General features: G+C 46.6%; 1 protein-coding gene across 3 annotated transcripts in view; it reads left to right on the forward strand.

The window, feature by feature from the left end:
• Window positions 1-25045, forward strand: part of LOC146203083 (uncharacterized) — a 96582-nt gene that overhangs the window by 34723 nt on the left and 36814 nt on the right. For 2 of the 3 annotated variants that reach the window (XM_084588504.1, XM_084588505.1), the window contains exons 8-9: window positions 10724-10816; window positions 13445-13495. In XM_084588504.1, the coding sequence (XP_084444630.1) occupies window positions 10724-10816; window positions 13445-13495 (144 nt within the window). The remainder of the gene's footprint in view (window positions 1-10723; window positions 10817-13444; window positions 13496-25045) is intronic. The other variant, XM_084588506.1, reaches the window with a different exon arrangement.

The following is a 25045-nucleotide window of genomic DNA, read 5'->3' on the forward strand; positions in this document are numbered from 1 at the left end:
AGAGACGCAGCGAAGCGGACGATTCTAAAATGCCGTCCGCTATGGCTGCGATGCAAAAGAAACAAGGCCTAGCGACGAGCAGGGAGCAGCGCACGACCGGAGTGCCGTCGGCCGCAGCGCCCGCGCCTGGCGGCATTGGGTGCTGCACTTAAGCGGTGCGAATTTGTGTACTTTTGCGATGAAGCTGAGGGTACACCTTTTTTTGACGCACGTCCCATTTAATTATTAACACGCCGTACAAATGGTCGATGCGGCAAAGACAAGACGGGACTACAGTACTCTGCTGCGCCGTCGGTTGGTACATAAAGGTTGATGCTGCCTATTTAATCAGTACGGTGTGAAATCGGACCAGCTAGTGCTCTTTTCGCACTCCTGCACCGACGCGCACTTTCAGTCGGACGCCACCACCTTTTCGGTTAACATCGCGAACCGAAGCGCCAAGCTCGGGTTCACGCATGCATTGCAGCACTCGAGCAGACGACTTTCGCAGCTACCGGAAGTGTGTCGGTGACGTAGAGGGCGTCGCAGCTGCAGCCAATGGCAGCCTGTCGTGGCCTGTCACTGACTGGTGACGTAGGTAATCACGGCAGAATAGTCCCAAATCTCGTCGCCACGCGGAAATGGCGCAGCCCGCGAATTTCAAAAAACGCTGTTTTTAAAAATTAATAATAAATAGCTGGATTTTTTCCAATGAGTTTTACGAATGCTCGGAAGCATTTGTTCTACACATTGAAAACGTTTGTCAGTGACCTTTCTAGCCGTTTCATGCCCCCTTCATGCAGCCTCGGAAGGCTGCAGAAATGCCGTGTCGTGGCGTACATGGCCGATGTCTGGTTCCGCCGATGTTAGGCCTAGCGTGGTAGCGTCGCTGCTCCCGTCACCGGATGCGTGAGGCTCTTCCGTCAGGGCATCTTGGGGTGCTGCTGTGCGTTTTCGGAAGTTCTCACTTAACGAACGCTTCAGCTTCTTTCCAAACTGGTTTCTGGCGCGAAACTTCGTCGATCGTCGATTCATCGTGAACCGTCCGGCACCAACTCAAAAACAAAATGGCACTCGGGCGGCCGTTGCTGCCGCGGCCAAGCGCATCTTGCAGATGACAGAGAAAGATTCAGCCAATCGCGTAGCGCCATCGTGTCATGTGCTTGAGCAACGATCGGGATTGCGCGTCGGACCTTCTTTTTGGCGCGTTTTTTTTCTGTAACCAATGGTCGCACGAAGCCGTTAGTGACGGGAAATTGAAGTGGGAAAACTCCTCTTCGAGACGAGACCAAGATGGCCCCGGTAGCATGCATGGTATAGGAGCTGCGTGCTGCGTCAAAAGTGCCGTTTTGGTGTTAATTTCGGCTCATATTCTGTCGATACCGACGGTGTTAATTAGCCTTACGTGAAAAATATCGAATGTACCAGTTTGAAAGTTTGTAGACTGGTGAATAATTAGCTGCAGATTTCAAAAATAACATTTAAAAAAAAAAGTTTTTTCGTCGATTTTTCGAGCTTTAAGATTCGTGTCCCCCCTTAAGTAAATTGGTTTATCTTCGCTGGGGAAAGTGGTCCAGCATTCCCTGAACACATTTTGCAAGTGTGATCTTCACGGTCGCAGCCTACATATAATTAAATTGCGAACCAAAGTTCTGCTCTGAACTCCTGAGGTACGTCCATAGTGTGGCAACAGCTGTGATGGCCGCGGCGCAGGTCACCGGCTTTGGGGCGCAGCCAGCGTCATTGCAGTCACTCTCGACCTGTGATGCTCTCGGCAATTTTGTCAATCGTGAAGTCTTCTGTGGCAACAAGTTTGTCGCCAGCGAAAATTAAGTCCATGTGGGATAGACATGGAGGCACAAGGTCCAACTCGCTAGCGGACTCCCATAGCTGCTTCAAGTAGGCTGTCGTGGCGGCACCATCAGCTATTGCAGCAATTTCAACCGCCACAGCTTCGTCCTCGGCAGGCACCGTGTCCATGTTGCTGCTTTGGGAGAAGCCAGCTTTCTTAAAGCAGTGAGTGATATGTGCTTCACGTCCCTCCAGGCTCCGCTTGCAAAATAGATGGCCTTCACCAAAGGGACCTTCATCTCTGCCGCGTTGTCGGCAGAGTGAGCATCGAAGACTCGGCGCCGGTGGTGGACCTTGAAGTTAGCAGGTAGATGAGTTGCAGCTTGACAGTAGTTGGCGGCAGGAACAAAATCTCGGCAGCACTCAAGTGTGCATTGAAATGATGCGCAGTGCAGTTGTCAAGCAACATTAGCACTTTGTGCTTCCTCCGGACCATCTCTTTGTCGAAGTTAGTGAGCCATTTGCCAAAAATGTCTCTTGTCATCCATGTTTTCTTACTGCTTACGTACGCTGGCATAGACAGCACCTTGGCGAAGCAGCACAGCTTATTAGCTTTGCCAATGGCCAACAAGTCTCGTTGGTCCAAACCATCCATATTGGAGCAGATCAACACTGTGATCTACTTTTTGCTGGCTTTTCCTCCCATGCATTTGTCCGTCTTGGCCACGAGAATTTTTGATGGTAGCAGTTGGAAGAACAAAGCTGTATTGTCTGTGTTGTAGACATCTTTGTTGGAATACATAAGAATCCGATCGCGATGCTTGACCATCTACTGCTGGCGGCTGGCTAGAATCCGGACTTTGAAGTGAAATGGGAAAACTTTTATGTACAAAATTTACGTGGTAGTGTTTTAGTTGGAGACTGACTGGAGCAACACTGTCCGGTTTACTGATCCACAGCACACATTTGTCGTCCGTTTTATAAGGCTGATCCCCTATGTCTCCTAGATGGAAAGGCAGGGCAGTTTGTAAGGGAGTGTCTCTGTCACCTCACTCTCCCGCATTCTCACACACACGCACAAGCACTGTTCGCACTCGTTGACACGTCCCTCTGTCTGCTTCTGGCTTGAGGGTGAGGAGGTGGCTGTCTAGACGGTGTAGATGGCGTCAGCCGCTTGACTCCGGGCGTGGTTGCATCTAGGCTGACTCATCGGTCCAGGTGTCGCTGGGCTGGATTCAGCTAGACCTCTTAGCCGAAAGCTATTCCCGTGGCTCAAAAGGAAAATATGCGGGCTCGTTCTCATTAGCGAGGCTCAACAGTTCAACGGAAGGGAATTTGGTCGCTTCCACTCCATTGTCTGTCGTCAACTTGTTGGCGGGACCCCTAATTGCCTCCGCGTGACGAACTGTTACCTCTGGCCGGCCAGCCGGCGCCAGGTGCCATAGCGTCTCACCGGCGCCGAGGTTGGGCGCTCATCGCCAGACGATTCCCCGCTCTGGCTTGGGAGGGCAGCTCGCCCGATCACAATAGAGGGATGAGTGGCGCCTGCTTCCCGTCTCCATCTTTTGTCGCCATTCGTCCGATCACAACAGCTCGTCTGCCGCCAGGTAGAGGCCTCGAAAGGGGCTACACCTGATTGATGTCCTCTGAAGAGGCCGCATCAGCTGGGCTGGTCTCCGGTTTCCTCTTTTATCCAGAAGTGAGATGCCTGGAAAGCAAAGGTCTCAAGTAGGGCATTAGTGATGATGTCTGCACAATACCGCCACCCCGGCAAGACAAGAGCACCGCCATCTCCTGAGCCGTGCCAGGCAACCAAAGAACAAGCCTTAAACTATAGGCTGTAAGAGTTCCCCCCTTTCTGGTCACTCTACGGGCGTTCGGAGGAGAGAGCTGCTGACTAAACCTATGCGGGCAATTTATTCAAGCCACTCTTTGCAATTTTGAATCAAATTTTGGTAATAAATAAAGGCCGCAGCTGCCGTCTCGGTTTCTGGACAACTGCTGAACACATGAACATCGAGAGATAAACCTACATTATAACCACACTGGGCCTATACTAACATCAAACGATCAAGTGCTGTTAACAAAACAAAATTAATAAAGTGATATGGCCAAGAAAATTCGACCTCTTTGAGCATAAAAGGGTACACTCAGAGGAGTGCCTGGAAGTTATCACTTGGCATAGCGGAAAAAGCCTCGGCTGAGGCCGTCAGCATTCCCATTGTCCTTTCCCTTATGGTAGCGCACTTAAAAATTATGCTCCTGTAGGGCGAAACTCCAGCGCAGCAAACGACCGTTTTTCGGAGACATGTTTCGAAGCCATGTCAGTGGACAGTGGTCCGTCTCAATTATGAATCGGGAGTCGGCCAAATAGCGCTGAAGCTTTTGCGTAGCCCACACTAAACAAGCGTACTCCTTCTCCGAGACGCTTTCTTCTCTCGCCGTGAGCTTCCGGCTTACGAACAATACAGGATGTTTCTCCCCATTCTTGTCGTGCTGGCTCAGAACAGCCCCCATGCCTCTCTCACTCGTGTCGCACTGAACAATGAAGCCGCGGTTTTAGGAAGAAGCCCTCAGCACGGGGCGGCTGATTAGCGCTTTCTTTAACACAAGGAAAGCTTGTTCCTTGCTGGCATTGCAGTTCACCTTAACAGATTCGCTCTTCCTCAAACTGTCCGTGAGCGGACTCGCCATCTCCAAATATCACGCTATGTAGTGCTGATAGTATCCAGCCAACCCAACAAAGGCACGTATGTCGGTCTTTGTTGCGGGCCTGGGATAATCGCGTATGGCAGCGATCTTTGCGTCCAGCGGCCGGCGGTAGCCCCTCCCGATAACGTGGCCAAGGTACTCAACCTTGGCCTTTCCAGGCTGACACTTCTCTGAACAGACGGTCAACCCTGCCTCTCGCAGCTGGTTTAAAATATCATGCAAGTGATGCAGGTGATCTTCCCAGTTATCGGCAAATACGGCAATGTCGGCGAGGTAGGGTAGCGCGTATGCTTCCGTTCCTGACAGCACTCTATCCATCAGCCGCGAGAATCAAAACGGCGCGTTTTTGAGCCCGAAGCTCATTACGAGCGGTTGAAAAGTGCAGAGGGGGAAGATAAAGGCCGCATACCGACTTACCCTTTTCGTAGGGGACCTGCCAGTAGCCACGAGTCGAGTCGAGAGTCGATACATACTGGGCCCCGCTGACCATTTCCACCCGCAGCTGATCTCGCGTGACGGCATTTAACCTTCTGTAGTCAACGCAAGGCCGTGGCCCTTTTCTTGGCACATCTACTAGCATGATGGGGGAGGTGTATTCGCTTTCCGCCGGTACAATAACACCGAGATCAAGCATGCGTCTTATCTCGTTATTGAGAATCTCTTTCTGTCTCGGCGAGACGCTATACGGTCTGGAGCGAATAGGCTCCTCAGAAGTCAGCTGAATGTCGTGATCTGCGAAGGGTGTTTTGCCCGGCGTGTCTGCGGAAACGTCCTCGAAGTGTGGGAGCAGTTGCTGGAGGTCTTCCTTTTGTGGCTCGCCGAGATCTGAATCACCACGTATCCTTTCGAGAACTCCCGTGAAAGAGGTTGTTGTACCCCTACCGGGAAATACAAAATCGGTCTCTACCTCTTCGGGTGCATTCAGGGCTAGCTGGACGACCGCCTCCCTTTGTCGATAGGGCTTCATGAGGTTGCAGTGGTAAATTTTGATCCAGGCAGCGTGTTCAAGGCCTGGTTGGTTCATCGGGGCAGGAGCAAAGACGAGGCGGCTGGAATTCGGACTTTGAAGTGAGATGGGAAAACTTCTATGTACAAAATTTACATGGTAGCGTTTTAGTAGGAGACTGACTGGAGCAACAGTCTCCGGTTTACAAATCCACGACACACACTTGTCCGTTTTATAGGGCTGATCCCCTATGTCCCCCAGATGGAAAGGCAGGGCAGTTTGTGAGGGAGTGTCTCTGTCACCTCACTCTTTCACATTCTCACACACACGTACAAGCACTGTTCGCACTCGTTGACACGTCCCTCTGTGGTTCTGGCTTGAGGGTGAGGAGGTGGCCGTCACGGCATAGATGGCGTCAGCTGCTTGACTCCGGGCGTGGTTACATCTGGGCTGACTCATCGGTCCAGGTGTCGCTGGGTTGCATTCAGCTAGACCTCTTAGCTGAAAGCTATTTCCGTGGCTCGCCACGGGAAGAAAGGAAAAAATGCGCGCTCGTTCTCAGTAGCGAGGCTTGAGAATTGAACGGACGGGAATTTGGTCGCTTCCACTCCATTGTCCGTTCATCAACTTGTTGGCGGGACCTCTAATTGCTGCCGTGTGACGAACTGTTACCTCCGGCCGGCCGGCCGGCGCCAGGTGCCATACCGTCTCACCGGCGCCGAGGTTGGACGCTCATCGCCAGACGATTCCGTGCTCTGGCTTGGGAGGGCAGCTCGCCTGATCACAATAGAGGGGTGAGTGGCGCCTGCTTCCTGTTTTGATCTTTTGTCGCCGCTCGTCCAATCACAACAGTACATTGTCTGAGAATTGTCCAGGTGAAGTCAGGGGTCACGAGATATCGAAGGTAAGAAGCAGAACGAATGCAAGAAGGTGTTATTGTGCCAGCGAGAAAAGCGCATACAAAGATCCACAAAAGCGGAGGAAACGCTCTCCCTTCTCTCTCTCCGGCGACGATTTCTCCATGACTCTCTCTCTCTCTCCCGGGTCCAGAACCAAGAGTAGAGAAATTCAAGAACTGCGATTCGCCAAGTCGACCGCTGCTCTGTGGCATTGTAGAAAATTGCCTTTTATTTTCTAACTTCTTTTACCTCCCACGCAGCCAGCTCGATGGCACGACAGGAGGCCGCATCACGAAGACTGCAAGCCAAGCGATGCAGTGACGCAAACTTTCGCTTTGCGGGAGTACAGACGACGCCGCATTCGCCATCAGCCAAATTTTGCCCTTATTTCCCACAATAATTTGCCTGAAGACGTAAAAATCTCCTGATTGGATTTGCCTGAAGACGTAAAAATCTCCTGATTGGTACATTATTTTTCATTTGGTACAAAATCGCTTCTCTGTATCCGCTGACATGCACTTATTCACTTCGTTAAAACTGGACCCAAATTTTATTGAAAATGCAAAAAGATTGGGAAATTGAACTTCTTTAGTTATAACCGCTATTTCGCTATAAGTGGCTTCACTATAATCGGGCAGACTGCATGAACCTGGGTGGAGTTGTCATATGCTGAATACAGTAAAACCAGTAGAAATGTCCGAAAAAGCCGAAAGCTCTGCATTTCGATGGAGGAGAAAGGGAGTGACGTCCGTGTGTATGCGATGTTAGTGCACGTTAAAGAACCCCAGGTTGCCGAAAAATCTGGAATCCTCCACTACGGCATCTCTCTTAGCCTGAGAGTCTTTGGGACGTTAAACCCCACAAACTAACGAACTGTTGAATAGGCCTGAAAAGACTGTAGAAAACCATTAGGCCTGGATGATGGTTGCCTGCATTTGAAATGAAACTGAAGTGAGGAGGACCTTTTTTTTTCTCTGTTCAGAGTTTCATGATGTGCTTTGCTTTGTGCATACTGTCGGGAAGGCTTTCTTTACAAAACGCCCCGTCACGTTTTGAGGATGCTTCACTGCACAATCAGCATTGCAGTCAATTAGAAAATTTCTGTGTATTTGGCAATTTTTGAATATTCCGTCAATTCCAAATTTCATTGTTTGTCATGCGAGTCAAGTAACAAACATATTAGATTCGTATTCGAAGTTTCGAATATTCACACACCCCTAGTCTTGAGAATTCGTTTATGGCAGGGCATAAAGGAAGACATCTTATTGTCACTGCAATCAGGCCATGGCCAGAAAGAAAGTGGAGCAATCGCATATGCTGGCTAAAATGTTACTAGCTGAAACATCTTGTGCACCTACCTTGCCATGCTTGCAAAGTCCGGAAGATGAGTGGTTTGACTACACAGCCACTAGCTTTCACTGTGCCACATGACAGCTGCATCTCACAAAGAGACTTTTTCTTGCACTATGTCTGTGTGCTAAGCAACTCAGTGGATGAATTGCAAAGAATGCTTGATGAGCTAGACAGGAAAAGCAGAAATGTAGGCGTAAAATGTGCATAAGACTAAGTTTATGCTCAACAGCCTCGGGAAGGAACAGCAGTTCACAATAGGTAGCGAAGCACTGGACATAGTAGGTGAATATGTCTAATTAGGACAGATAATAAACGCAGACCCGGACCATTAAAGCGAAATAACTAGGAGAATAAGATTGGGGTGGAGTGCATTTTGCAAGTGCTCGCAGATTATGACCAACAGCTTATTGGTATCGCTCAAGAGGAAAGCATCTAACAGTTCTTACCTGTACTCGCCTGTGGGCCTGAAGCTTGGAGGCTAACAAAAAGGGTTCTATATAAGTTGAGGACAATGCAGAGAGCTATGGAACGGAAAGTGGTAGTTGTAACATTACGAGGTAGGGAGCGTGTAGAGTGGGTCAGAGAAAGAACCCGACTTGAAGACATTGTAGTGGAAATCAAGAAGAAATGGGCATATAATGTGAAGAGAGAATAAGCGGTGGTCGCTAAGGGTAACAAATTGGATTCCAAGGGAAGGAAAGTGTACCATGGGGCAGCGGAAAGTTAGGTGGACAGATGAGGTTAAGAGGTTCACAGGGGTCAAGTGGGTGCAGCTAGCACAGGACCAGGGTAATTGGAGGAATAGGGGAGAGGCCTTTGCTCTGCATTGGGTATAGTCCGGCTGGTGATGATGTCAAGCGCTGATTTGTTGAGGGATCTTTTGGCTATCACTACGACCTAAATAAGCACCCATACGCATTATTGGTTGACATTCTGCTTTCTCGGGGTGGGTGCCTTTTTAAGTTTGAGGTGCTTTCTGGGGCCTTGTCTCCATGGCAGCCAAACAATGCATACTTGCTCAGCCCAGAAGCTGTCCAAATCCAGAAGCAGTTATACTGCTGTATTTTATTGCCGAAATTTTTTGGTGTGAATACCTTCAGAAAGAGCCTTTGATTTGCTCCAAACATGAGACCAGGCATGAGCGGTGTTGAAGATATATGTATCTTCGATACTATTTTTCAATACGTTTGGTGTATTTTTTTGTATCTTGTGCTTTAACAGTACTTAATAAAAAAAGAAGTCCCTCAGAATTTGAGGTTGCTCTGAGTCTTGCTTTGGCCCGGCGGCGCTTTGGTCTCAACGGCGTTGTCTTGGTTAACCTTCTTTCTTCTCTTACCCATTGCCTAGCAGATAGGCAGCATATACATTTCGCAGTATCACTGTGAGGGAGAAAAAATGTGCTCACCGTTTTGGTAGAAACAGCATCCCGTTTCCCCTGTTTTCGTCTGTAGGGGTTGCAAAAAGAAGTGAAGATTTCCGCTGTCATGCTCAGGAGCTCGAAGACTAAGATCATTTGTTTACTTTCTGGGCACGGTCATGCGCACTCTCACACTTGGGTTAATGGCTCATTATTGTCAGCAGCGTCAATTGCATCAGTTGGTGTATATTTGTTGTTATAGAAAGACTGCGTTTCAACAAGCCACTATTCTCAAGAAGTTTTGTGAAACTTGATTTTATAGACGGCAAATTTTGATGGCATTTTGCTTCTTATTAATGATGCATAAGACATGTCTGTATATGGATCATAGCGGGGTTTTTTTCCTGCGACCGCTGAATAATTTATAATCGAATTTTCTTTTCTGACCAGTTCCAGTTTTTCGGTTTCAGCAGCCGAGAGATGGCTGTGACATCACAGTCAAGTCTAGGTCATGTGCAACATCAAACAACAGCAATATAATCGCTCTCTCTTCACTTATTGTGATTCCTGTTCATGTAGCAGGCTGGCTTTGGCGTTGAATAAAAAGACAGTGGAATGATTATATCGACGTTTATTTCTTCCATCTTGTGACCTAGACTTCACATCGACGTCACAGCTATCGCTCGGCTGTTGAAGCTGAAACAAGTGAGAAAAAATTCTATTATGAAATTTCTGTGATTGTAGGGGAGTATTATGTGTTGTTTCATGTAAAAGTAATGTCTTAAGCATCATTACAAAGCATAAAACTTGAATCTAAATATTAGGTAGATTACTTGTCTTACTCCTTTAAATAAACCTCTTGGATCCTCGGGTTAGTGGGGTATCAATTGCTGATAAAGGGCTTTGTATTAAAAAATGCACCATGCTCATGGGCTCCTGTAAAGAGGCTTTTTTTTTTCTTCTTTGCTTAGAGCACAACATTGTACCACTGCTTCAGATTGGCTGTTAGTGCGAATGTTAACTAAAATAGCAAAGTATGTTTTACGTATTAATAACTTTTAGCTCTTTCATTTTTGTTGTTTTCCTTTCTGCGTTTAATGCAGAATGTTCAGACATCTGCTTTGCTAAGCACAGTGGGTAAGAAATAATGGCTCGGCTTTCTTAAGTCCAGGAATCCTACACATGGAGAGGCAAAGGCAGGAGGTGAATAATATTGGTGATCATGAAACAGTATCACAAGCCGAAGATTAGGGCCTGCAGCTAATGAAAAAAAAGCATTGGAAAAATTTTAAGGTGTGTCTTTCCAGCCTTATTATTTTATGAACTTCTGCCGCATATTGGCGATGCGCTATTAGGTGTCTGTATTAGAAGTTGTATTTGGTTCTGTACCGTGTATCGGTGTATGTTAGGGTATCGGGTATCATGCCCACCGCTGTATTATACTCTCAGTAGCCCCCAACAGAGAGCAACTTTTGGCTGCATGTTATAGTCTTCAGCCCTACTGCAAATGCAAGATGCATGGTGCGCCTTGTGGCTTCCTTAGAAAACTCTGCTCAGTCATCACTCCGAGTTGATTGGCTTGGCTAGGCCTTGCTCTGTTCAGCTCACGCATTTTTTTTTTATCAATACTAATTCGCTTTCTCAATAACTGTGTGGTTTCTCATTATTGTTTTAATGTGCTCATAGAACAAGATGCAGTGGGTGAGGCAGCGGTCAGGAGAGGAGCTGATCTCTGTCATCACTACAGACGAAGTGGTTCAGATTTGGAATGCCGATGAGGTATGTTGTGACCTGCTTCAAAAGGTGACACCAGTGGAAGCATGCTACCTTTCATATTTATTACGGCTGTGTACTAAATGCTGCTGATGCGGCATCAAGCGCACTGTTGCTAATATAGTACTTCTTGCTAATGTTTTTCTTTTCTGCCTTTATGCCATGCTGTATTCATGTTCTCTCTTTTTGTCATTGCCATTTTGCTTTTTGTTTATGCTGCTTCTGCTACCTTTCATTTCAGTTTTTGTGGCCTATCCCTCCCCTTTTCCCAGTTGCATTTTATGCTATGTCCAAGCTTCCTACCACCCCTGTAGTAAAAAATATTGGCCTGAGTTGACTCCCATTGATGTCATTTACTGTATGTGCTCCTGGATATATCTGTTTAGCTAACCTTGAAGCTCCTGCCTTTCAGTATTGAAAAAAAAAAAAAAAAAATTCCGAGATCACTGCAGAGTCTACACTGGAAAAGTGCTAAGCCTGAGCGTTGCTGTGTTGTCCGCGAGACGTGTCGCCAGGATTCCGCGAGTGACAGATACTGCGCCTTTCCTTTAAACCAATTACACAATGCTGGTTGTGTTCGACAAGGGGCGGGCAATGTACCGTGTGCAGCAGCAACGCTCAGGCTTTCACATTTCTGCACTGCAGAATCTGCAGTGCTCTCTGAATTTTTCAGACTGCATTTGGTTGATTACCTCTCTTTACTCACTTTCTAACCATTCCTACCCATCTGTGCACGCAAATCACACCTTTTCCCGCACGTTCAAACATTTCAAGTTTTCCGCCACTGGAACTTAGGCCTACGTCACCGGAAGTAGAGTACCACGTGACCCCCTTTGGATGTCGGAATTACTCTGCCGGCTATTTCGACATCTGACTAACGTAGTTGGTTCTAATTAATTAACTAAATAATCCACATGCACCTTCTAATATCGAGATTTTTTGTTTGATGCTCTATCTGACGCAACCATTTTTTTTTTCTTATAAACTCGTTTGTCCGAATGTAATCGTGTGGACAAGCTCATGATGACATGAAAACGCTAACATAGTCATACAGTGCTTACACATTATTAAACTTTGTCTTCAAATAAATGATATTTGAGCTGTGAAAACTCTTCTTGAAGCGTATAGTGTAAAACTAATAAAGGTTAGAAGTTTTTAGCCAGACGCTTACTTATCATGGAAACGGGATCTCATTGAGGCTGTTTAAATTCGCAAACCCTCGTGGCTGCTGCCGACATAATTATCCATGGCATTGAAATATCGTTGGGTGAGTTGCAGGCGGTTATTGTGATAGCTACTGCTTCCTGGCTCTGCTTTACCATGTTGTACTAGCCCTTTAATACTCTTTTAAGCTGTTCAGTAAATAATTGAATATTGAAAGCATTAAAAGCATCAACTGGTGGTTAAACGTGTATTACCATGCCAGTATAATCAAAGCGTCATGTGAGGTTTTGCATCACGTACAGGAATTCGAGTTGTTAGGTTTAGCCTTTGCATTTTTTTAAGTAATATGCTCTACGGCTTGGCTGAAACGTCGAAGCTTATAACTTTATAGAGAATGCAGCTGTAGTCAAATTTGATGTTGATCTTCTTCCTTCCTTTTTTTTTTTTTTTTTTTTTAGCATCTTGCTAATTGTGGCAGGTTATTTATAACTCTACTAAGCTATGCCGGGACCTGAAATCTTAGCAGATTCTTCAGGCTGTTCCTAAACAGATGTTGCTGCTTCGAAAATGGTGGCCATTTTTGTTACCTATTGCTGAGCTGGAGCCTCTGTCTTTGGTGTTGAAGGCCATGTAGCATGAATTGAAGTTTTGGAATCTCAGTTTCAGTAATGACACCTGTCTCACTGTCTTCATGGCTACTCCAAGTTTAAATTTAGACTTGGCTGAGTTCCACTGCTTCATCAACTTAGTGCAGTTGAACTTGCGTCGTGAGTCTAGCTTCCAAACTGTATGTAACGCCATTGATTGCTGATAAAATATTTCATTTGCCTTTTATCGCCACCATGAAAACTCCTCTAAATTCAACTCTCAAATGGCATCTCTCATAGTCTGAGTCACTTTGGGACGTTAAACCAGTAACTAAACCATTGGGGCAGGTGGTACATAGTTCAGCTGCCTCCTGCCTACCATGGCAGGTGGCAATTGAGTTTACGAAGCAATTAAGGTCTTGCAGCAGACGCTGTAGATTCCAGAGAAGAATGCAGGGTTGTATGGCTAAGGCAATCCTATAAGAGCAGTAAAAATAGTTTTACTCTGTCTTCACTGCAGAGGAAGCAGAGGTCACCATCAGAAAACGCAGTTGATACCACCGCTGTTGCGCAGAACATTCCTTATCATGGATATCTACCATTTTAGCACTGTATCCGCGGGGCGTTTTGTAGCCTCGTGGAAAAAAAAGTTCCAGGCACTCAACTGCTTGCTGAGTCATGCCTCCGAAACATATGTAAGCATTTTGAGTTGCATTTAAATGAGCTGTTAAAAAGTTTTATGTCCCCAAAAGGTGTGTCAAATACCACTACCAAGTTTAGTTATCTCACTGGTATGCTTTTGTAGTTATGCCTGTAGTCCTTTCTGCTAAAAAATAACACATGCTTTTTTTATTTTTTTATTTTTAATCTCGTTTCTTTTCAGGTCAGTCCAAGGAAGATTATAACCAGGTCAGACTTGACATCAACGTTCAGTGTAAGTGTTGTGCTTTTAGCATTTAAATATAGACACTATTGTATAGCGTAACCCAGCACATTGTTATAGTTGCTATCGGCTGTTGTAAAAAAAAAAAAAAAAGATGGTTGCACCCATCATGCTATGAGAAATTAGTGCATAGTGTTAGCAAGGTTTTCTAGAATGCGTTATCATGAGTCTTCCCAGTAATAGTTTTGGTGTTTATGGCTGATGGCATCTCTCATGCACTTAATTGAGCCTTTGGCACCCTCTCCTATTCTGAGGTACAAATTACAGCAATAAAAGCTTTATCCTTGTGTATGTAAAAATGTTGCCACGATTGCAGTAGCATAAGGCCATCAGAAGGGAAGGGAGTCAGTGCAGCAGATATTTCTTGAGGTGAACGTTGATTGACATAGTGCCTTGAAAGGGGTATTGCCATGATAAGCAGAAACCAACGCCAAAATTCAGAGGTAGGCTTTGGCCTCAAACTAGATAGTACAGGTGCAGACAGAGTAAACGGACCATGGATTAAAATCATGCCTTCGGCACTGGAGATAAAAAAACAATATTTGTGTAACTGAAAGGCCACTGGCATCTGCTACCGGTTCGCACATACCATGATACCATTCAATTATGCAACGCGTGAATAATTTTAGAAGCAAATAGCTTGCTCCGTTTACTTTTGTTCGTACTGGTTCATCTTATTCAATACTTGGCAGTGTGTCACAGCTACGTGCATGGTGTAGGTTTGGCTGGCGGCATGCTTCTGATGGACCTGCCATTTTTTTTTTCTTTTCCAGCAATATGCCCCTATACTTTTCGCTGAGTTCAGAACTCATTTTTTCATAATGCAGTCTCTCCGGCATTTCAGCAGTATTTTAGAATTGTCTTTTTTTTTTTTTTTTTCCTTAAGGTTGATATCCGTGTCAGCACTATTTCATGCGTCATTTTGCTTGCAACGATTGCCATTGCGAGTGCAGATAACATGACATGTCAACTTCTCAAGTGTAAGGGGGATAAGTACAATCAGGATTTTGTGCTGCATCTCTTTGGCTCTCAATCCTTTATTGTTGTGAAGAGTAAATAGCAGGGAATAATTAGGGGCAAAGCTTTATAGTTCAAGATCACCTTATTTGATGTCCCAATTAGTTATGCAAATTTTCAGCAGTTCTGAAACTTATGCTTTACTGAGAAACTAGAGCTGCTACGGAGCTCCTGATTAGGTAATTCACTGGCAGCTACATTCTAATATGTATATGCGGGATGATGCTGCACTAGACCTGAACTATTTGCAAATACTGTGGACACCACTCACAGTGTAACCGTTTTTAGTGCGGGACCCATTAAAACACAGTTTTCGCTGGCCACCGGTCTGCCTTCTGCGGGATTCAATGCAATTATGCGGTCGCACAAAGTGAAATACTGGCTATAGTAAACAAGTCCACTCGATGACATCGCAGCTGTTCCCTGCTTGGCACAGCACATCACACCACGTTTTCGTGCCATGACCTGTCTAATGCTTTCCTTCACTAGCACATTGCTCCTTTCGTAAAAGAGTGACTGGAAACGCTTGTTGTGATTGTGTCTGTGTTCAAGTTTGATTGTGCAATGGCAGCATCGCATTTCTCATGTGGCGGCGAATTGTGAAATATCAGGGTGCTGCTGGAACAGATGTTCGGCTAGCTTTCTTTGACGTGCACTAAACGATTTGCGAGAGACTGTATTTTCGTGATGACAAGACAGTCCCCCCCGAATGAAGGTATATCATTGGTTGCCGTAATATTGCACTGAACGTTAGGCCAGCATCACCACGACGCTTGTTTTCCAAACAAAAAGTCTTGTTCCGAGACTCCTCGCATTCTTTGTGAGAATGAAAAGAGCCAAGGGATGTCTTAAATTACCGCATAGATTGTGACTGCAGCGGTTAGTGCGACCGCCTCTGCGGAACTGGGCATGCGCTGATAGCAGTTCCAAAGCGGCAGTCACAGTAATTTTCACAGTTGTGCTGTGTGCGGCATGCTAAAACTGATCTAACCGTGCAGCAGACTTAGTAGGCTGCTCTTCATTCACTGATTAGTAAGGTGTTTTTGAAAGGGAAATTATTCATCTGGCATGTATTTTGACCTGAAAAAAAAAACAATGTGTTGGTTATAGCGCGGTACCGCGTATCGTGCTGACTTTGCAGCTCCTGCAACCTACGTTATAAGCGGTTACACTGTACTGCTTATTTATTTTCTTGCAAAGCTTTCACACATAGTTTTGCCACCTGGGAGCCTTCGGCATTACTACTTTTCTAAGCTAGCCTTCTTTGCCTCTTCTGCATTGAGCTGCATCAGGAGCACATGGGAACACTCATGTCATCTGCAATGACAGGGATTACTTGACTTTCACAGCATTTAGGAAGTCTTACATGTGCGTCTCAGGAGTGTTACTGTGTTAAATAAATTGGCTGTAGTAGCCTCAGAATTGTAAGCTGGTGCAGCGCTACTAAGGAGTTTACTTCACCAGCGTTAATGAATATATTTTGAAGGCGTCAGATTTAATGTGGCCTAGAACCTTGCTACAGTCGAACCTCGTTATAACGAAGTAGCATCGGAACCGTAAATTAGTTCGTTATATACGATATTCGTTGTAACAGTAGACATAAATATCGGCTGCAAAGCCACAATTTGGCTTGCGCGAATATTCAAGATATACTGAAATGCATTATTCTTGGCTTCGAACCCACTATAAACGAAGTAATCCTTACCTGTGTCCTTGTGGCATTTCAAACAAAATAGACCGGAATATGGGAGTCGAAATACAACATGACAAAGTTCGTTTGGCAAAACAGATCTGCGTTCATTTATTTGAAGAATGATGTTATCTTCGTCTGGTGGCTTTTCACAGCATTCTGCAGAATGAAGTTTTCCACGACGTCCACGCACGTGAGGGCCTTTTCCATTTCAGCAGTTTTGGCCATAGGGAGCTTTTCCAAATAGCCTCTCAGCCTCCTGGCCATGTCTGCGGCGTCCGCACTGTTTATCGGTGGCTCATCCCGTTCGCCTTCGTCACTTTCGCTATCGCTGCTGCTGTTATCCTCAGGCAACACGACACGATCCACAATTTCCTGATCCGTCAGCTCCGGCGCCACGGCCAAGTTCTCGTCGGCCGAAACAAAATCTTCAAATGCGATGCCTGGGAGCGCCAGTCGATCCCAAGTTCGTTCCACCTCTACTAGGTTTTCGGGCTGAACTTCGTCTTCGACGGTAGGCAAAACAAAACCGGCATTCGCGAAACAGTTCCTTATTGTGGACTGCGTCACCTCATTCCATGATCCATACAACATTTCGAGCGTCGTCTTGATGTTTATGGTTGTTGACTTGCGTTGATCAATATCGAAGACCAGCCGCATCACCAAACGCTTCCGGTAATTGCACTTGAGCGAACGGATGATGCCCTTGTCCAACGGCTGCAAAGCTGAAGTTGCGTTTGGTGGCAGAAACACCAAGCGAACTGCCTTCAGCACGACAGAGACTTTGTGTGCTGAACAGTTGTCCAATAGCAAAAGGACCTTCCTCTGCTGCCTCTCCATGTCCTCGTCGAAAGCTCTGAGCCAGTCTTCGAAAAGTTTGGCTGTCATCCATGCTTTCTTGTTAGAAACATATTCAACTTGCAAATTCCGGACGCCTTTCAGGCACCTCGGACGTGCAGACTTGCCGATGACAGTGAGCCGTCTTTTGTCTGAGCCGTCCATGTTCACGGCAACGACAACCGTCACCCGGTCTTTATTCTTTTTGCCTCCATGGCAGGTTTCATTCTTGACTGCCAGCGACCGCTCTGGCAACAACTTGAAGAACACGCCGGTTTCGTCCACGTTATATACGTTGCGCTCGTCGTATTCCTGGAGCAAAGGTCGAAAGTTCTCCAGCCACTTATCACACGACTCCGCGTCAACAGCAGAACCTTCGCCAGACAAAGTGTGGCATGCGATCTCGTGCCTATCTTTGAAGCGTTGTAGCCAACCGCTACTTGCACGAAAATCATCATGTCCCAGTACGCAGGCCAGGCTATTGGCCTTCGCTTGAAGGAGTGATCCTGAGACCGGCAAGTTTCGCGCCCTTACATCCTTAAACCACGAAAACAAAGCCGCTTCCACATCCGGGTAAAGGCAAGGCCTAACTCTTTTGCGGTCAGCTTTGATGGCGTCCTCGGTGTTGCCCTCAATCTTCTTTCTTGCGGCCAAAATGGTGGACAACGTACTTGGTGGAACGTTGAATTCCGATGCAATATCCGTTTTCTTGCGGCCACTATCCACAGCTCTCAATATCTGCAGCTTCGTCTCGAGCGAGATCGCCTTCCTCTTCGTTGCCATTTCGGCCGCTGCACGAGGAAAGAGTGGGGTGGAGTCACGCGGGCTCGCCACCGCCGTCACCGTCTCGCAGTTGCCGTGGTTGCCAGTGTTGCTGCCCTTGCTTTCACCGCTGGGCAAGTGGCGCCACCCTTCGGCCTTTTGTCGTCGCGCGAGCTTGCAGTTTTTGCCCTCAGTTCATAGGTGGCGCGACCAGCCAAATGCGCATTTTTGTGCTAGACGGCTGAACTTCCAACTTTTTCAAACGTTAAAAAAAAAAAAAACGAAAAGTGCTGTTGAGAATTGACTTTCAGTATTTATTTTGCTTCTTTTATGCTACATTTAGAGTTTTGAGCCTCGAGTAGACCAAATATTTCTTCGTTACAACCGATATCGCGGCGGACCTGACGTTTTCGGTTTCGTTATAGAAGAATAAATGTCGTAAAAATAAAGCGTGGCCAACCAAATTTCGTATTTGGTTCGCTATAACCGATATTTCGCTATATCTGTGTTCGTTATAACGAGGTTCGACTGTACTTGCAATATGATGGCGACCGCAGTCATTTCACCCTAGCTCCTGCAAGCAGCTTTAATTTTTATATCTTTATTACAATGTTAAATGAGAGTGGCTACCAGGATGTGCTTTGTAAACAAGCTTTCACACGCATGTTTACAGTTTACTGGCCTGTGGTTTATTCATATAATTAATGCTATTTGAATTTTTAGTACTTTTTCGTTTTCTATTTCGATTGATCGTGACATGATTCATAACAAAAGCAAACTGAAGTGGGGAACCAGGCAGCTAGTTGCGGGGCTTGGATTCCTTTTACGTGAGAGCATATTGGGCATTGTGCCTTAAGGGGGGACACGGCTCTTTGGCACCGAAAATCGGCCTGAAAATCGGATTTTCAATTTTTTCATTTTCGTATTCCTCGCACTATTCCGCATCTGCACGCAAATTTTCATCCTTATACCCCGCGTATTTATGAAGTTATAGCGATTAAAAAATGCAGTACCACACCCACTGCCCTTTAAATTGTGGACAAACGACACCCAATTTCGATCGCCCGGCGCATGAGAACTACGCACTCCACCGCGGCGATTTTGGTCTCGTTCGAAAGCGCGCGTTTTCGGCTTATTTTTTCTTTCGGAAAGCAACCCTGTGCGCTCCGCCTTCCCCATAAAAAACAAACAAAAAGATAGCATGCAGCGCGCGCTACTATTGGCCGGTTAAGGCACGTGATCAAAATGGCGTCGTTTGGTTGGTTCCGGCAAGCTAGCCCTGAAATGCGGACTCCCAGTGACGCCATTTTGTCTTTCTGCCGACCACGCTAGTGCAACGCGAGAGTCATGCCAGGCGCAAAGAAGTACCGCTCTTTGCACAAGTTCGGGCGAAAGCAACCAAAGAAACGCGTTAAGAATGTGACTTCGTTGCATACTGTGCAAGAAGCAAGTGCCAGTGCTGCGGGATTGTGTGACGATCACGTTGCGGGCGGCGACGCTTCTCCGATTCCGCTGGACAACGGCGCCATTCTTCGTGCCGACTGCAGTCGTGTACGTATTGATACCGCGCCTGTCACTAACAGTGACATAACTCAAGTGAGTGCCCGTGAGCAGGCTACGCTTGATAGACTGGTATCGACGCCGGCGACGGCACGAAAGACCGCGCTGTTCGCCGATGCAAGTGGTGCGTCCGCAGAGTCAGATGCGGACGGAACAGCCTCCTATGCGGTAATTGACCTCAGCATTGTGAATATCCTTCTGGATGCCGTGCGGTGCAAAACGTGTCGTGGATGCGTGCGTTTAATTACCAGCGACCGGAGCTATGGCCTCGCCGTAAAACTGATCGTGCTGTGCGACAACTGCGGTGAGATTGCGGCCGAGTGGAACTCGCGGAGGGTTGACGGCGAGAAAAGGTGCAATCCTTTTGAGCTGAATATTCTGGCTAGTCGAGCAATGCTGTCGACCGGTAACGGCCAGACAGCAATGAACGATATCTTTTCGGCGATGGGGTTGTCGCGGCGCGGGATGCACAACAAGACGTTTCAACGGCATCTGAAGAACACACTGCAACCCGCTGCTACCCGAGCCGCCACGACCGCTATGGCACAAGCCGCGCAGGCAGTGGCGAAGGTCTACGATGACTTGTGTTTTGGGCATAGGGGGAACATTGCCGTGTGCTACGACGGCACATGGATGACGCGCGGACACTCATCACATATAGGCGTCGGTGCCGTGGTGGAACTCTTCACTGGTTACGTGCTTGATTATGTGGTGTTGTCAAACTTTTGTCTGGGCTGCGAAATTGGTCCCAAGCCAAACACTGACGGCTACGAACTTTGGAAATCACGCCACCAGTGCCAAAAAAACACCAACTCCAAGGCTGGTCAAATGGAAGTAGAGGCTGGCAAAATTCTGTTTGAAAGATCTCTGCAGCGCCACAACATGCGCTACACAACCATGCTATGCGATGGGGACAGTCGCACGTTCAGTGCTCTTAAAGATGCTGCAATCTATGGCTACATTGAAATAGTCAAAGAGGACTGCATAAATCACGTGCACAAGCGTATGGGAGCAGCTTTGCGCAACCTCTTGCAGAGACACAAGGGTGCAGGGAAGCAAAGTCTTGGCGGCAGAGGAAGGCTGACAGCTGATCTAGTTGACAAGCTGGCAATATATTATGGCCGAGCGCTTCGATCAAATGTAGGTGATGTGGATGCCATGCAGCGAGCTGTGATGGCGACATATTACCACATCACATCTACTGATGACTGCCCTAAACACAGTTTGTGTCCTACCGGTGAGAAGTCATGGTGCCGCCACAACGCTGCAAAGGCAAAAGAGGAGCCTGCACCAAAGCACAATTACAGTCTGCCAAGAGATGTGGCTGATGCTCTTTTGCCTGTTTATAGTCGTTTATCAGAGAAGAGCCTGCTGCAGAGGTGCATTCGGGGGAAGACCCAGAACTCGAACGAAAGCTTCCACTCGGTCATCTGGACCTTGATCCACAAAGAGCGGCACTCATCACTGTTTGCTGTGGAAGCAGCCACAGCAGAAGCTGTGCTGCGCTTCAATGCCGGCTGCAAGCATACAGCAGCAGCAATTCTGCAAGAATGCAGTACAAATGTGACAGCAGCTGGGTCCAGGAGAGCTGAAGAAAAGGACTTGCACCGTAGCGTACGTTCTGCAAAGAAGCGGGCGGCTTCGCTTGGCGTTGCTAAAACAGAAAAAAGAAAACACCGCGACAGCATGCACCCCGACTATGCTCCTGGTGCATTTTAATAGCATGAGGTCTTTGGGGTTGCCCTTCCTGATTAAATGCTGTGAGGCTTGAGTGCTTCCGACAATCCCCCAATTTTGGTAGTGTTGCATTTTTTAAAGATCAATATCTCTGGTCCTGTTCTTGCTATTGCTTTAAAAATTTTTTTTCTAGAAAGGGAATCCTGCGAGTCTCATGAAACCAAGGTAAATGCAGTGACGACAAAAGAAAATTTGCTGAGAAGGTTATGTTGTCTTCGGTACCCAAATGGAATTTTCCTTTCAAGCGTTTCCTATTGCGTAACTTTGGCTCAAATTGGCATAGGCCATTAATTTTCGCTTCAGATCACTTTCCACCTGTTTCTGATCTTGTTGACATATCAATCATTGACATAATTTACACCTACATGCTGTGAAGTGTTTTTCCTCGTTTTCTCAAAACTGCAATTTTGAGGGTGCTGCAATTTTGGAGGAGAGATATCTCTTAGTCTATTTGTGCTATAGCTCTCATTCTTGTCTTGTTAGAAAGAGAAAACCTTCGACAGTGCCGTAGGACAAAAATATGTACAGTTATTATGCGGCAACATTTACCGAATTAATTATCAATCTTAGGTGCCAACCTGGGCTTCTATTCATAAAAGTTTGACTTATTGTAACTTTGGTTCAAATTCTTCTACCACGTTAATTCATGACTAGCGGCACTCTATGATCCTTCTAGATCACTCTGGCAGGGCTATTCTCCTCATGCCATAAAGTGTTTAGTAATTAACTCACCTCCAAACGAAGAACATGAATTAGGGATTATTTTGAAAGCTATTTCATCTACAAGAAAACTAATCAGATATTTGAAATCAGCATGCAAAAGTACATTAATGGTGCAAGTTTCAGTCAGATCCACCCATAAATAAGGAAAAAAGTTTTAAGAGGGGTGTCCCCCCTTAAGGCAGTCGCCACACCCAGAATTGCAATGGAAAGACTTGGCATGATTCCATACGTGCTAGAGAAAATATGCACTTCAGATCACAATTGTGGTGCAATGTTCTTTGTGTAGTGTTCAGGGTGGTGTCGTACCATTTTGCTTCCCATTTAGTATACATCTGCTGTATATCGAACGCACGGAATATCCCCTTGAAAATCCCATGTAAAAGTATAGGAAAGCCGCGTCATATATCGAACTCAGCACCACGCACTTGAAAGTGTGCCTTCCCCGAAGACGATCGCATCACCCTCGATCGTTTGCCGCATGACATTTTCAAGCCACGCGCGGAAGGAATGAGAAGGGACAGTTCTACGACGGCTGGTCTAGGGCAGCACCGCGCCCATTCCCCAAAGGCGCGCGCATCTGCGGTTATCGTTTCCCGCGCGCCAGCACGTGACGTTTGCAAACCATGTGCGTGAATGAACCAAAGAGAACCGATGGGAACGAGAGGGGAAAAGCGCGATAGAGCGAAGCGCAAGGGTGTGCCCATTCTATTGCCGAGCTATCTCTCTCCTTCCTCTCCGGCCTTCGTTCACAGTAGTACGCCCTACGCATGCGCCAAGCCAGCTCAACCCGTTTTCAGAGAACGTCAGACGCTTTCTCCAGCGTGTGTTGTAAACCCTCTGCACGTGACTGCTGACATGGCTATGGCGCCTGCGGAAGCGACAGATTCTTTTTTTTTTTTGCGAGAGTCGTTTATCTTTGCATATATGAATCAACGAAAGCACACGGTCAGCTGTGATCATGACACCGACCTTTAGCATTTTTCGCTTCAAACAGCATTTGCAGATATTACGCTTTCCAATGATTTTGTGGCAGTGGACTACGCCCACCCCAAGCGCGGTGTGATAAATCGAACCAGACTTGTGCAATCAGGCCATCACGAGCAATCTGCCAAGTTCGCTCCCCGCTACCCAGGAGCTATCAAAAGATAAACACGCCGTGATGTTAACGCTGCCAGCATCTTGGCACGTTGCCAAGAAATGAGCTGTAGATGAGACGATCGAAATGAAGTGGCGTGCACGCACCATCGACATGCAAGTGAAAACGCTCGAGCGACGAGAGGGACGCAGTTCCAACAAGTTGGGAAATTTTTCGCTCTGTCACTGCCGCTCGTCGCTGAGATCGCTCAGTCGCTTGGATGTAAGCGAGCTGGCCTTAACGTTTTTTTTTTTTTTTTTCTCTGGTGCAAAAGTGGAGGATGGGTTCATTACGTAAGTAGGTTGATTACGTGACAAATAGGGTATCGTTTTCTCACATCGTAAGTGCCGTCACAAGCAGATTTTTGTATATCGAATTATCGGTATATCGAACTATTTCGCGCTCTCCTTCGAGTTCGATATATCCGGGTTCGACTGTAGTCAAGGTAGAAAAGTTGCAATAGGGATTCGAGCCCACAACATAGGTTTGCTCTTAATTGTAGCTGTAGGTTTTCATCGATAACTGAGGTACTGCGCGTTCCTTTCCCCCAAGAACCAACTTAAAGAAAGGGAAAATAATTTGCACAATGGAATAACAATGTTAAAGGGGCTATTGTCTCTATCCCCCCCTTTTTCCGTCGTTTTTTTTTTTTTTTTTTTTTTTATGCCAACATTCACGAATTTTGTACTGCGATCGCTTGCTATATCCACAGTTGTGCTTCATTCTTTCATCATGTACTCATTCTTACATGTAATTCCTTGATGTTGATTATGGAAACTTGGTTTGATTTTCTCACCTGCTCCCGCCGAAGTAGTAGCATGGCCCTGTATGCAGTGTTATAAGCGTCACATTGTTTACCAAACGTGTCGTTGTGCAACTGTGGCCTTTGACATTGGGTAAGAGAACAAAGGAAATGTTGCCAACTATGTTAATAGAGCAACGGGAGAGGTTGGGCTTGCCTCATTAGGCAGCTTTAGAATAAGGTTGGAGCAGACAAGGGGATGCCAAACACACCTCGCCACACCCTTCGCCATTTCAGCTTAGCATTCTGCATGCGCAGAATGCTAATCTGGGCACTTTGGCTGGGCACCTGGCAGCGTCATGTCAAACCCATTTCTTCTTTTCATGCGGTTCATTCTGCTCGCCACTAAAGCAAGGCCAGCATGTTACAAAGATGCGACGCACCTCATCGTCGAAGCGCCTTACCCAAAAGCCCAAAAGGAGTGAGCGTGCCCACAAGATTAGCCGCACTACGACGACCACTGGGCAATCGTGCATCCAGTGCCATCATCGTCTGCGCCGACCGATTTAAGAAGCTCGCTTCTTCCAAATTTCTTCAGTGAGCAAGAAGCTTGTCACCTGGCAGCATCGTGTCAAACCCATTTCGTCTTTTCATGCAGTTCGTTCTGCTCACTACTACTGCTAAGCCAGTGCGCTACAAGACTCGACGCACCTCATCATTGAAGCGCCTTACCCAAAAGGAGCCTGCACACAAGATTAGCTGCGCTACAATGACTGCCGGGCAATCCTGCGTCCAGCGTCATCGACGTTAGCGCCGACCGATTTAAGAAGTCCGCTTCTTCCGAATTTCTTCAGTGGGCACCTGGTCACCTGGCAGCGTCATGTCAAACCCATTCTTTTCATGTAGGTTAGTAGCCAAACCTCTTCTGTTAAAACCAGTAACCGGTGTTTTATCCAGCTGCCATGCCCACAAAGCATTGTTATTATTAGTTCTGCGGGGTAAAATTGTCTTTCATTCTTACTGATGCTATGTGGAGACACAGAACCAAACCTAGGCCCCACTACTGAGGAACAGCTATCTGAAATACTGCAGGTACAGAAGAACATACAGAAAAAGCTAGACGAAATTGAGTTGAAAGCTTAAAAAGGTTGAAGCTACTAAAGCTGCTATCACTGAGGTCAATGCCAGGGTCTCAAACATTGAAAAAAGCATAAGAAATTTTGAAAGCAAGCTCACCGATATCTTAAAGCTCATTGATCATCACGAATAAGCATACTACAGTTTTGCTCAAAACTGGAAGGTTCGAGTACTTTGATTTCAGAAAGCTTTTCAGCACCA

This window comes from Amblyomma maculatum, chromosome 1 (genome assembly GCF_055883805.1).
Source record: "Amblyomma maculatum isolate TAMU_Amacu chromosome 1, ASM5588380v1, whole genome shotgun sequence".
In the NCBI taxonomy this organism is placed as follows: Eukaryota; Metazoa; Arthropoda; class Arachnida; order Ixodida; family Ixodidae; genus Amblyomma; species Amblyomma maculatum.